This window comes from Pangasianodon hypophthalmus, chromosome 5 (assembly GCF_027358585.1).
Source record: "Pangasianodon hypophthalmus isolate fPanHyp1 chromosome 5, fPanHyp1.pri, whole genome shotgun sequence".
In the NCBI taxonomy this organism is placed as follows: domain Eukaryota; kingdom Metazoa; phylum Chordata; class Actinopteri; order Siluriformes; family Pangasiidae; genus Pangasianodon; species Pangasianodon hypophthalmus.
Genome location: NC_069714.1, coordinates 27,354,281 through 27,367,507, shown reverse-complemented (window position 1 = coordinate 27,367,507; position 13,227 = coordinate 27,354,281). Strand labels below are relative to the sequence as shown.

Sequence of the window (13,227 nt, the reverse complement as noted above, 5' to 3'; positions counted from 1 at the left end):
GGTGTAATATTTGTATTGTATTTGTTGTGTTAGTTTTCATCATTTTGATACATTTATAGTTTAGTACTGTAGTACGTCCATGAAACAAGATATTTCCTGTTCACACTTACATTACACCAGCTATAAACAGTCATTCCATCATCAGCCTCTGGGTTTTTTTTCTTTCTCTCTCTATTGAAGATAATAAGACAGAAAATGCAGCTTGTCATTTACAGAGAAACCACAAAGCGCAAAGCCCTCTGTCCTGAAGACTTTCCTGTGACTGAAAACATAAAGTTAGAGTTTTACATCTGACGTTTACAAAGCGCTGACACTGATGACTCCTTCATACATATTAAATAAACATCTCCTTAGAGAAAAACGTAACCATATCAAAAATTACACATTTCTTAACGTCAATCTTGGATAATATGGAGCATCCTCCATACACATCCTTGTAAATGAGCTATCACTTTATTACAAAAACCTATTGTCTACACTACTGTCAGAGCTGCTGTTATAGAAAATTAATCAACAGCTTCTGATCAATCAAACAGGCGAATCAGACATGCTGTGGTATAAATACCATCTAATGTCATCCTGTTTGAAATTGTAATGGTGTAGGCAGATTACTCTGACATTCAGATAATCATTTGTATGGATCAAATACAGATATAGTGAATTTTGATGCTGTTCAATCACTATTCGAATTGTGTGTTTGTTAGATAAATCTATGTAGTAGTTACTAAAATGGAAACTCAGTTTATATCAATATGTTTGAAAGTGAAATCCGTATGATTTTTGTCAGGTTTTCTGTTGTATTTTTAGGGTTTTTTTATTTATTCATTCATATGTCAAGCAACTTTTAATTAAATGTAAAATGTCAAATTATTATAATTTGTTCATCTTTTGCCATTGTCCCACATCATTTAGATAAAAAAAAATGTAACCACTATATCTGTGTAGCTTTGACTTTACTGACTGTATCATCATACTCATTGCATTGTCTTTTTTTTTCGTTTGTTTTTGTTTTTTTTCCAGGAGGGGTTCAAAATGGGACTAACAGTAGAGGGCACTGTTTTTTCCCTTGATCCACTTGATGGTCGCTGCTGATGCCAAGAAGACATTTCTTTGTTACTTAACTGTTCACCCATTTGTATTAAAGTGCCAAAATTTTGGGTCTACAGTCAAGTTGTCAGTGTTTTCACCATGAGATTTGTATGTATTTGCATTTGGTATTTGGTTTACAAAAAGAAAGTATATTAAAAAGCAGAAAGCCAGATCACTATTTTTGTATGAACTGTAACAAGGTCATGGACTTTGAAGACTGTGTGTGTGTGTGTGTGTGTGTGTGTGTGTGTGTGTGTGTGTGTGTGTGTGTGCGCGCGCAGGCACTGACAGATGTAGATAATAAACCCGATGGTACAACCTGAGATGAGACACGCCATATTCTGTCATTGTGTTCACACAGATGTTGATCTCAATTTATACAGATGTTGATCTTTTAATTTGTTCTCACACCAGACAAAAGTCTACTTCATGACGGCATGCAGCATAGTTTTAATTAGTACACTTGCAAATACTGGAATATCAAGCTTAGAAACTTAAACACTTTTGTTAACTATAGATTTAATTTCATTTTCATTTTTTTTCCTTGTTACTCTTATCGGAATCATTGTAATATTTTCTTAACCGGACATTAATATTTTTGATGGATTTTATAACTCTAGCTGGATTGTTTGTGTAATTATGTGTACTTGTTCTGCATTTTATTTTGGTATTATTATCTGTTTTAGTATATTCTTGCACCAGGAAGCACTTTGGAGAAGAAAAAAAAAGAATTCTGTCCATATATTGACCTGTTTTCTTTCCTTTTGTTTTGTTTTGATTGTATTTTTTACTTTGTATGCAATATTTTAGCCTTTGCTGTTGTAGTCATTAAAGACAGTAATATGAGAGCTCTGGTGTTTTTGCATGTTTTGTTAACTGACCATCCACAGCACAGTTCATGAGGCAGTTTATCAGAAAGTAGCTCTTTATCCAGATGTGGTGTATGTTAAGGGTTTATTTTGATGTGACATGGCAAAAATACTTCACAAAGTTGCACAATAATCCTGAGTTTCTGCTTTCTTTCACTCATCAATGTGTTCGATCAGTCCGTCTTTCAAATTTGTGAAGTGATTCTTTAAAAAAATGAAATGTTACGAGTTGTTGAGTTCTTTTTCTCATGATGGAAATCGAGCAGTAGTTGTGCGCCCGGTGAATTCTTCATTATGCCAGTAAACCTCGTCTTCCTCAGCGACGGCGTGGATGAATTGAGCTGGAGTCATCTTGGACTGGCCATCCCACTGGAATGATCTGGGTAAGACTTTTTTTTTTTTTTTAGGAAATTCTTTCTGTATAAAGCTTCTTTGTGGACACATCTCTCCATCATTTATTCATTATAAGTGTATACAAAACATATATTAAATAACATCAGAGTTAAAATAGTATTCACAAAATAGTCAACACTGATATTTCATTAAAATAGTTCAGATTTTACACAGTACAACATAAAGACATTGTTGAATAATATATTTTAGAAGTACATTAGAAATTTTGAGAATATTTAGAAGAGAAAGTATTTTGATTTCTGATCTCTGATGTCAGTTGAAAGATGAATTTCAGTCTTTTACCCGCAATATTTGAAAACAACTTAAAGAAATCTCAGAAATGAGATGATGCACCATATTCGTTCTCAAATATGTACCAAATGCGTCAATCATATGAATGTACAATTCAGTTTATTGTGCTAAAAATATTTCATGCATCAAAAGAAAAGAAAAATGAATAGGAATAATAAACAACCTTGAATGTATATATTTATATATATATATATAAAAAAAATCTTAACAACAAAAAGGAAAGTTGGCCTTGCCAAGCATATGTTTTAATTTGCAAAATCAATATACATTAAGGAAATATTTATATATTTATATATTTATTTATTAATTTCAGTCAGCCAGATAATTTTATAGTCATTTTCGATGACACTCTATGCAACATTTTTAGAGACTTTTTAAAGAAAGAAAGAAAAAAAAGGAAAGTGCAAGGCTGGTAACGTGGAACATGCTTTAGAAATTATAGCTACTTAATGGTTAGGTTATCATGGGTGATTCTATATTCTCTATATTAGTGTATTTACAAAACATGCTCAAGTTCTGCAGTAGTGGATCCCCAATGAATCCAGTGTGGTTAAAACCCAGAACATAAAATTATAGCACAAGAACAACCCATGAAACTTTTAGATGAAACTGTGATTGATGATGATAAACAAAAAACTGTTTTTAATGAGACGCTGAGTTTGTCAGTGTTGAAGAGATTTTATTTGCACCCCCTCACCCTGCTCTGTACCTTTTTTTTTATTTTCCTGGGAGAAGTGTTGTGACATTACATCACACCACTGACTTGTCCCAGTTTGTAAAGACGAGGTAGCTTACGCTAATGACTCGATGTATTCAGTATTTAATATTCAATTGCATTCAAACGTCATACAATGCAAATGTAACAGAATAGAGATATCAGTTTTAGGAACAGTTTTCAGGAGAAACCACTCATAATGCCATAAAGCATTTCACCAAAACACATTTTCCTCTATAGCACCATGTGATTTGTTTAAAAACAAAAGTAGAAAAAAAAAAGTATCACAAAAATATTTAAATGTGTTTCATTTCTAAACTGGTCTAGCCTTTCAAATTGCTGGAATGGATGTCACAGTCTCAAACAGCAGTTGATGGACTGGAGTTCACTAATCTATCTCAGTCAAGCCAAATAGAGCCAAACAAATGCAATTTCCTGGTTTAATAGTTTAATTAAAAACTTACTAATAAGGGCCAGTTATTGGAAAGGCACAATAAATATCCTGCTACAGGGCCGGAACAGTCCACAGTACGTTATGTACAAGGCTGAGCTTGTCAGCAGTCAGTTCAAGAGTCTCAGGATTCTCTTCAATGCATCTTTGCTCTATTATTTATTTACTTTTTTTTTTTTTTTTCTTTTTTACAAAAAGCAAACAGGCCCAATATCGATGCCAAACTCCTGATCCGGACGACCAACGTCCACAGTGGCAAGATCCACGATAGGTAACCTCGCTGTTTTCTGTGTCCTGTACTCAAAAACAGTCTTTCCCCAGTTATTCTTTGCTTGCTGTGAAAAGAGAGAAAGAAAGAGAAAGAGCATTTAATCAGTGTAACTGCTGACTACGAGTGCTAAATATTCCTCATAAATTTTGAGTAATTCGGTATATAAATCCCCATGGCCTGTATTCAGAGTTACATCATGTGTTGTCAGATTAATTATTTATATTGATTCATTTTTTAATTTATGTGTAGAGGTTTCGAAGGCAAATGAAGCTTCAACCACCACCTTTAAAAGAGGGAAGATCTGGGAAGATAGATAGATAGATAGATAGATAGATAGATAGATGCAATATGACATAGCGTAAAAACAAGAGACAATTAAAACAAGTAGAACTAGATGCCAATGCCGCCAACAAGTCTAGTCCTTTTTGTTGCTAATTTCTATGCCTCAAATACTATTTAGGACATTTGACCTTGCTGTGACCTTGACCCTGTTTGAATCAATTCCAAAATCTAATCAGTTCATCTGCAGGTTACAATGATAATTCCATATAAATCCTACTAACATTCAGCCACTCACTCTTGAGATAATGTAATAATGAGAATCTCGCACAGACAAACCCGAAAACATAAAAGGTTTAGAGCAATACTATAATACACGAATAAGCAAATGCCACAGATTCAGATATCTAATCATAGTCAAATATATTCAAAATATTTTGAAGTTGATCATCATAAATAGTCCTAGTAATGATAATCATACTATTTTCCAATCCTTGCAAATTTTTCCACAATTTAGAAACCACCCCTGTCATTAGTCTCTTGGCCTTTCAAATAGCACTTTTGTATTACAGGAGTATGAACCAGATCCTAATTATAACGAAAAAGCCGGCCAAATGTCAACTGTTCACAAGATTTTGCACTCAATTTACAGATCTCTAAGGGTACTATTTAAATTCCATAGAGAATGTGGGAATCTAAGGGAGTATTAGAAATGCTTCTTCAGTTACTGCTGAAGTGTAGCAAAAGGGAAGAGGATTGTCACACTGATTTATTTGATAATAATCAAAATTCAGAAACCCAGATACAGAAGCCCTGAACCGGAAGTTGTGTGTAAGTGTTATGTCGTTATTTTTACTTAATAATTAACTATTTAAACGTATGTTATTTGTCATTATTTTGACATTTAATTTCAACTTTAAATTATTTTGAGTAATCTCGACATTTCATTATTTCAACTTAAAATGCATCACCCCACAGTCTATCAGTAAGATTAATGTATTGAATATTACCTCATAATTTTTATTCCACGTGCTGTTTCACAGATAGTAAGCCAGACGGAATTCAGTTGACACACATAAAGTATATGTCTAATGATTGTTAATTCACTTAAATGCAAGAAACAAAATGCAGGTTATGACTAATATTAAAAATATCCATAAATTTACATTTTATGTGTCAGAATATGCCGAAATGAGATAATAACTTGAAATAACAAATTATTAAGTTGAAATAACGAGATATTAAGTAAAAAATAATAGCATAGAGCTTTTTTCTGCGATTTGCAGTTCAAGCCTTCGATATCCAGAAGAGGATCAGTTCCCTTTTGTATCTGGTTCCTCTTAAGGTTTCTTCCTCATGTTGTCTTAGTGAGTTTTTAGGGATCTAAATCTACATCTGGATTTTTGTAAAGCTGCTTTGTGACAATGTCTATTGTTAATAGCGCTATAAATAAAATGGGACTGAATTGAATTGTCAGCTGTTATTACAGCTAATAGTCAGACAGTGGCACTGGACTTGGTACTGCACATCACTGAGTATTCAAGACTGGAGTAGCAAATTTCTAAAACACGTCTCTGCATGCAACTGTCCAAGTAGCATATAAGTCTGCATATAATTCCAAATACTGATATACGCAATTCCAGAATTAACGCCTCTCTACTCGTACTTTACTCAAATCTGAATATACACTCTGTGCTTGTAATGATATGTTATGGTGTCTGAAAACCAAGGCTTATATTTGGTCGCTTAAAAATGGGCTAAACTTACAGAGCAGCTGTCCTCCAGCACAGTGTATCTGAAACGATTATTTCCCTCAGCTTTGAGCTCTAAGTCATTGGAGGCCTTGAGAATGACTGCTTTCTTCAGGTTGCCAGTTGCTTCATCTTTGTAGCCCACGGTGTTCTTGCAGTGGTACGTGATGGTCTGTGAAGCTTCCTTGGAAAGCAGCCGAATGAAGGTCATCTGGACAGTGACTGAGTTAGCTGGCTGGTCTTTGTTTCCATAAGTGAACTACAGAGAAACAAAGGATTATCAGACAGTAGTTTGTGGAAATATGATGTCATGACATCATTTTGCCTTCATAGTATAACCAGGCCAGTAATGTTTGTTTAATTTACTGCCCATTATCAGCAATTTACAAACACTGTTCTTTTTAATTAAGACACTAACAGATGAATAGGATATTTTTTTAAACAATATCATAATCAGTCTTTGCCAATTGATTGTTGAAATTCTTACTATTATTTTTTGCACTTTTTTAAGTACGTTTATGTATGCAAATGAAATTTGTCAAATTAAATTCACATAAATTTGCAGACTTAATAAAACCAAAAGCTAGTCTGTTCATGGTATTAAAATTCAAATATTTATTTCACTGTGAAGATCCTTTTAACGTTTGTTGGAATATCATAATATTTTACGTAAATCCAACAATAATCAACATTTTGGAAAATGTCCACAGTAATATCCTTCTAATTAGGTTTAGGAATGATCGGGTAAAATTTAATGAATGTATGTCATCTGGAAACAGAAAGTTTTTATTTTAGATATATAGGCAAAAAACATTACACAATCTGATGTCATGTGTTTCCACTCTAGTTAGTGTAGTTTATAAGGTTTATAAATCAAATTGACATGGATATCATAATGACATATAATCTGACATATACATTAGAAATCCAGCTTCAATTTCAAATTCTTCTTCAAATTTCAGATAATGTGGTGGGTGTGAGTGGACAAAAACAGTGAAATAAACTGTTTTTTTTTTTAGTTTAGATATTTACTACAGTTTACTAAAGATGCAACTTATTCACAACCCTGAAAAATTATCGTTCTTGCCAAAATTGTCATTTATATCTAGCGTCTTTATATCTTTATATCTTTAGCCTTAGAGTTTGTTCACAAAGAGTAAACTGTTGACTATAAAAGTGTACTCACATAAGTTCCACCACTCATGGTTCCAAACCACACTGGTTTGTTTCCTGGAGTACTCCACCATGATTTGCGAGGTATGCTGGAAGGTTCGGCTGAGATGCATGTTTCTCCAGTCTCCATATTACAGTATACCTTAATGGCGTCCTCTGAACTTCCTTGGTTTGGATCCACCCAGTATTCACCTATACATCGCGCAGTAGGGCATTTTTTAAAATAATAATACATATAGTAGATAAATACTGAAGTACACTGGGGAAATTGTTTGAAATACTGGTCTTACAAAAATAGAAATGGGAACTTGCACCATGAGCCCTTTCATCTTTGGTTATTATAAAAAAAAAAAACAGTTTGGCAGTACAATGACCCTGTGGTTGACTTACCACTCTTTTTCAGCGGATAGCACTGCTTAAGGTCCTCACAAGTGCGAGCAGGGTGTTTCTTACTACCATCAGGGCTGCGCATACTCTCGATTTGGCTGCTGAGAGCCTTGAGGGTGGCCTGGACTCCTGGGTCGGCTTGGAACATGTCTGTTGAATTCGATTTGGGCAGAGCCTCATCTTCTGGGAATTCAGGAGGAGGAGGACCAGCATCATAATCCTGAGGGCCTCCAAACATATCCTCCATGGCAGCAATTGGTGGTCCAGGGGATCCAGGTGGACCTGGAGGACCTGGCTCTCCAGGAGGTCCCTGAAAGATAAAAAAGAATAATTAACTAGGCATAGTACTTTTATAAAGAATCTGATATACAGTAATATCGGATTACATATGCAATATTGCAAAATTTATGTTGTGCTAATAGTTTGTATGAGTGTTTTGATCAAATCTCCATTTAATTATGCTTTGAATTTCCAAAGTTCAATTTATTCTCTCAGTTGGTTTTCTCAAGTCTAATGGAAATCAGGTTCATTAGTAGTCACTGTTCGTGCTTGTAATGGTAACACAATTTAACGGCATTTCTTCTGTAAGCATTTTTTTTTTCATTATTTTTCATTGAGTCATATCTAGAACAAGAACCTTCCTAGCCTCATAAGTAATTGATAATTTACCATTGAAAGCAAATCTAGATATTTTTCTATTATCTGAAATACAGTGTAATGTGATGTAAATACCTCTGGTCCAATGTCTCCACTTATTCCTCTTGATCCAGGTGGTCCCATTGGTCCAGGCTGTCCAATGTATCCTTCTTTACCTTGTGGTCCTATTGGTCCAGGAGGTCCCTACAGTGTATTCCATTGAAATCGTGAATACATCATTACATGCATACGATTTTGTTCAGAGTGGATCATTAGCATAATCAACCTGCACACTTGCTTGTCAGTTAGCAAATACGGAAAATGCACTTACTCGTTGACCACTTGGCCCGACAATTCCAGGTGGTCCTTGGTCACCAGTGGTACCCTATATATGTATATATATACAGAGCATTAGTTGTTTCAGTTTTCCATAGAGCTCAAACTACATTAGCTTGAACTTTACAGTATTTATATTCTTTTTATTACTCAGTTTTGGCCTGAGGCATGGTGGTGGTGTTATGAGTTGGAAAAATGCTTACAGGTGATCCAGGAAGCCCCTGAAGACCTGTGTATCCTCTATGTCCCTTCTGTCCTCTTTCTCCATGATCACCGAACTCTCCTTTATCTCCTCTTGGTCCTTGAGGTCCCTGTCAAAAGAAAAGATCAATTTAATGGTATGCAGTCCAGAAAAAAAAGCCACAATGCAGCAGATATGCTCACATATCAGATCATTTTAAGATAACAGAAATGCCTTACCGGGAGTCCTCTCTTTCCAGCTGGACCTGGAGGTCCAACAGGTCCTCTTGAACCCTGTCAAGAAAGTTTGTATAAATATGAAGTGTTTGCATGCAGAATATATGGCACACTCCGGGTATTAACACAAAACGTTTTTGGAATACTGTAAAGAAAAGATACCACATACCACATCTCCTCTCTTTCCAGGGCCTCCAGTAGCACCGACAGGGCCAGGGGGACCAGGAGCTCCCCTTGGCCCACTCAGTCCCTCTGGTCCTGAATCACCACGGTCACCCTAGAGAAACAGTCATAGTTACATATAGATGCTTGAAAATCCAAATGTGATCCAAACGGATAGATCCAGTTCTGTTGATTGATGTTTGACTAAAAATCATCATACAGTATATAGGTGTTACAGAATGTTGTTAGCAAAGCTCTAAGATCTTACCCGTTCACCTATGACACCTTCCTTTCCTGGTGGACCATCAGCTCCAGCAGGTCCCTATTAGTCAAATGGACAATGATTTAATGGTTGTGTTCTTTTCTTTTCCTCTGTCTCCTTACTACCTTGTTAATTACACCAAGGGTAAAATCCATGACATTTTCTTTTAGGTAAACTTTTGGTTATATCTTTGAGGAAAATTATTTATCAATACATCATTTATGGTTTTAATAATTGAAACAAGACTTAGACAGTTAACTCACAATAAAACCATCCCCAATTTTTATTAAAATTTGCTAATCTGAACAATATACTGAAAAAAAGAAATGCAGGTGAGCAGTCATATCATATCCTGATGATGTTCTCCAGATTATCTCAAAGATGTTCTACGTGCTCTAGTTCTGGAGAAGATGACCAAATCTTGGATCGTCATTTGTTCTGCTAGTCCTCTGAGACAATGACTGTATTTCTACAGTCTGGAAGGACTATTAGATCATGTTACCCTGCAGCATTTCAGTGGCCCTCGTTCTTGTTTAACCTCACATTTGAGGCCTTATAGCATCTACAGGAAAGTGTGGCCGTTATCTTGCAGTGACTGAAGTTTTGAAATAAGGGCTTTTCAGAGGTTACCTGATTAGATGTTGTTCCACCTGACGAACATTATATTAGATAGTGGAACTTGCACAAGCTGCATTAGATGTTACAGTGTTTTTTGTAACAATATAGGAAGCACTACTCATAACACTGTATACTTTTTCACCACTATAGTCAGAATAGTCTGCTTTTCCTAACAATGGCTCTAATTTTAAGACTGCTCAAAAATGCTAATGTTGCTGATTTGTTTGAATCATGCAAATGAAATATTCTGTTTGCCACTAGCATAATCATGTTTTCCCACAGAATTAGCCACATTAGCATTTTATGTCTATGAGAATAAGGATTAAACTTACATCAGGACCAGGATCACCACGAGGTCCGTTAGCACCTGGTGGTCCAACTGGCCCAGGAGGTCCTTTGTCTCCTGGAGATCCCGGAGTTCCTGATTTACCTGGAGGACCCTTCAAAAGATATGTACGTTAAATTATACAAGTGAAGCCAGTAAGGGCATAAGATCCCATTCCTTAAAATCATGTAATCTAGATTCTATATACAGGTAATTACCTCTAAAGGATAAGAAATTTTAGACATTTTAAGAAACGTTATTTTGTCATAACGTTTAAATACATTTTCTTTCATCATAAAGGAGACGTTGTAAGATATTCAGAGGTGATGTTGGTTAATTTCAGTTGTATAAATGAACCAAAATGTATATCCCACTATGTACATTAGCATAACAGTTATGCAGGATTTAAAATTAAACTTATGTGCAATATCAATGTTCAAACAAAATAAATAAATATATAAATGTCCCTTGTTACTTTTAATTGTTTTTGTTAATACTTGCTAAATTATAATTAAATAAATTAACTAATTACATAATGTGAACTATTAAATCTCATTAAACTATTAAACCTAAAAATTAATTTCATTAATTTCATTTTATATTTTAAACAATTTCAATAAAACTATTTTTTTCCTTTCATAAATATTTTTATGATTATACACATATTATATTCTTCATAGAAATGGAATTTACACCTCAGGGACATGAGAAAACATTTAGTTTCTGATAAGTGTAAAACTCGACATTTTGTTTAATATGCAAAAAGTGTAAATTTAGAAATTATTGTTCAACATCTTACTGTAGAAAAATAATAGCTGTACCAGGGACACACAAGTCATCGTATGACCCCTTTGCTGGTACTTTGCTTAATGGTTTGTAACATTTTAAAATATTTTCAGCTTCATGTATAGCAATGCATTTATTATGAGTGTAAAAAGTGACATATTTACATATTTGCTGCTGTTTTTCAATATGTGTAGGATACTTACAGCTGGCCCAGGTAGCCCTAACATTCCACGCTCTCCTCTCTGTCCAGGAAGACCAACAATTCCTCTTTGTCCTGTTGTTCCAGCAGGACCTGGTGGACCATCAGGACCCTAAACAGAAGATTTTGTGGTACGTTTGTCTGCTTTTTCCTTACATATAATTCACCAAAATACTACTCGAGCTAATTTGAATACAATCTAGAGAAGTCCAATTAGCATAGGCTACATATTTGTATACTGACAACTTAATATTACTATCTGATTAATCATTAGCATTTGGTTATCATTAGCTTTATCAGAGACTCACAGTGGGTCCATCCTCTCCAGGGTCCCCCTTGTCTCCAGGGCTTCCAGCAGGCCCAGGTTGGCCTCTTTCTCCTTGGCGTCCTGGTGGTCCATGATCTCCACGAAGTCCAGGTGGACCCTCTTTTCCAGGAGGACCAATAGGACCAGGCTGACCAAGAGAACCCTAAACGACAGAAAGGATTCACTCAGTACATATGCATTATTTGTATTTGTATATTGCACAATGTTTTTTTAACTCCAGATTACTGGCATACTCACTGTTGGACCTGGTGGACCGACTTTTCCAGGAGATCCGGGAAATCCAGTTGGTCCCTGGTAAATTAAATATATTTGTTGGAAATTTGTAGCACAAAAGCAAATGATGGAAGTCTATCGTTAGTGACCGTCATTCCCAAAGAAAGAAAAGGCCTAAGAGCATACGTTTTCTCATGCATATGTATACTTACAGGAGCTCCTTGTGTCCCTCTACCACCCTTTGGTCCAGCCACACCAATTGGACCCTATAAACACACATTTAAGCATGGTCACATTCACAGAACACTCTTTGGTAGTGTTTTAGTACATCTCTATTTTGTGTGATTTTTTTTAAAACCTACTACAGGGCCTGGAGGTCCAGACAACCCCTGATGTCCAGGAGATCCAGCATCTCCTTTTTGGCCTGGCTCGCCTGGTTCTCCTTTCACTCCCGGCTGACCATCAGGACCCTGAAAAATTGACAGGAAAACCATGAATGTGTTCATTTACTGCCTAGTCTGTTCATTTTACTGACTAGTCAATTACTCATTCATATGGTATGTGGAATCACTACTGGCTGTGCTCCAGAGTATGATTTTAGCATTAAAATATAAGTTTTTTAAATCAACTTACAGGTGGTCCAGGAAAGCCTACAGGACCCGTAGGCCCGGGCTCACCACGAGATCCCTAAAATATAGATATAATATTTACTATAAAGTATGTGTTCATAATTGATGCAACAGGAGCATTAATTATAATATGTGAAGCCTAAAAGTTGACACACCGGCATTGCTCTTGATCCATAAGGCCCAGGTGGTCCTTTAGGGCCAGGTTCTCCCTGTAAAAAGCATATATTAGATTCTGAAGGGTATTTAATATGGTATAGTTAAGAATCTCTAATACATCAGGGCTATATACCTTTTCACCACTCGGGCCAGGAGGTCCTGGAGGTCCAAGTGGTCCTGGCAAGCCCTGTTAAAGAAAGCAACATTATGTAATCATCACTTCATGCATTTAAAAGGGTAAATGACTGAAGAAGGTAAGCACTCTATCTATGGTTGGGCAAGCTAATACAAGCCTCCTAAAGAATTCCTTTACCGTTGTTCACTCAGCACACAAACTGTGCCAACATCCACATCTGCCTTTAAGTCAGATTCTATGTGCTCAAAAAGTCAAGCAGTACTTCTCAATTGTCCTTGTTGCTTTTTTTTAATGTGTAACAGGGAGTTCTTCAATAACCATGAAGTGTCAGGAC

The 13,227-nt window shown here is 35.5% G+C and overlaps 2 protein-coding genes across 6 annotated transcripts in view; one reads left to right on the top strand and one right to left on the bottom strand.

The window, feature by feature from the left end:
• Positions 1–1,937, top strand: part of gulp1a (GULP PTB domain containing engulfment adaptor 1a) — a 214,454-nt gene extending 212,517 nt beyond the window's left edge. For all 5 annotated transcript variants that reach the window (XM_053234342.1, XM_026947567.3, XM_034304892.2 and 2 more), the window contains one exon: positions 1,021–1,937. In XM_053234342.1, coding sequence (XP_053090317.1) covers positions 1,021–1,092 — 72 coding nt within the window. In that variant the 3' untranslated portion in view covers positions 1,093–1,937. The remainder of the gene's footprint in view (positions 1–1,020) is intronic.
• A 1,530-nt stretch (positions 1,938–3,467) lies between these two features.
• Positions 3,468–13,227, bottom strand: part of col5a2a (collagen, type V, alpha 2a) — a 39,019-nt gene continuing 29,259 nt past the window's right edge. The window contains exons 36-54 of the mRNA XM_026911230.3: positions 12,891–12,944; positions 12,757–12,810; positions 12,606–12,659; positions 12,335–12,442; positions 12,185–12,238; positions 11,997–12,050; positions 11,740–11,901; positions 11,436–11,543; positions 10,454–10,561; positions 9,510–9,563; positions 9,249–9,356; positions 9,083–9,136; positions 8,866–8,973; positions 8,658–8,711; positions 8,423–8,530; positions 7,694–8,000; positions 7,317–7,495; positions 6,147–6,389; positions 3,468–4,164 (exon numbers count right to left, since the gene is read on the bottom strand). Coding sequence (XP_026767031.1) covers positions 4,018–4,164; positions 6,147–6,389; positions 7,317–7,495; positions 7,694–8,000; positions 8,423–8,530; positions 8,658–8,711; positions 8,866–8,973; positions 9,083–9,136; positions 9,249–9,356; positions 9,510–9,563; positions 10,454–10,561; positions 11,436–11,543; positions 11,740–11,901; positions 11,997–12,050; positions 12,185–12,238; positions 12,335–12,442; positions 12,606–12,659; positions 12,757–12,810; positions 12,891–12,944 — 2,118 coding nt within the window. The 3' untranslated portion in view covers positions 3,468–4,017. The remainder of the gene's footprint in view (positions 4,165–6,146; positions 6,390–7,316; positions 7,496–7,693; positions 8,001–8,422; positions 8,531–8,657; positions 8,712–8,865; positions 8,974–9,082; positions 9,137–9,248; positions 9,357–9,509; positions 9,564–10,453; positions 10,562–11,435; positions 11,544–11,739; positions 11,902–11,996; positions 12,051–12,184; positions 12,239–12,334; positions 12,443–12,605; positions 12,660–12,756; positions 12,811–12,890; positions 12,945–13,227) is intronic.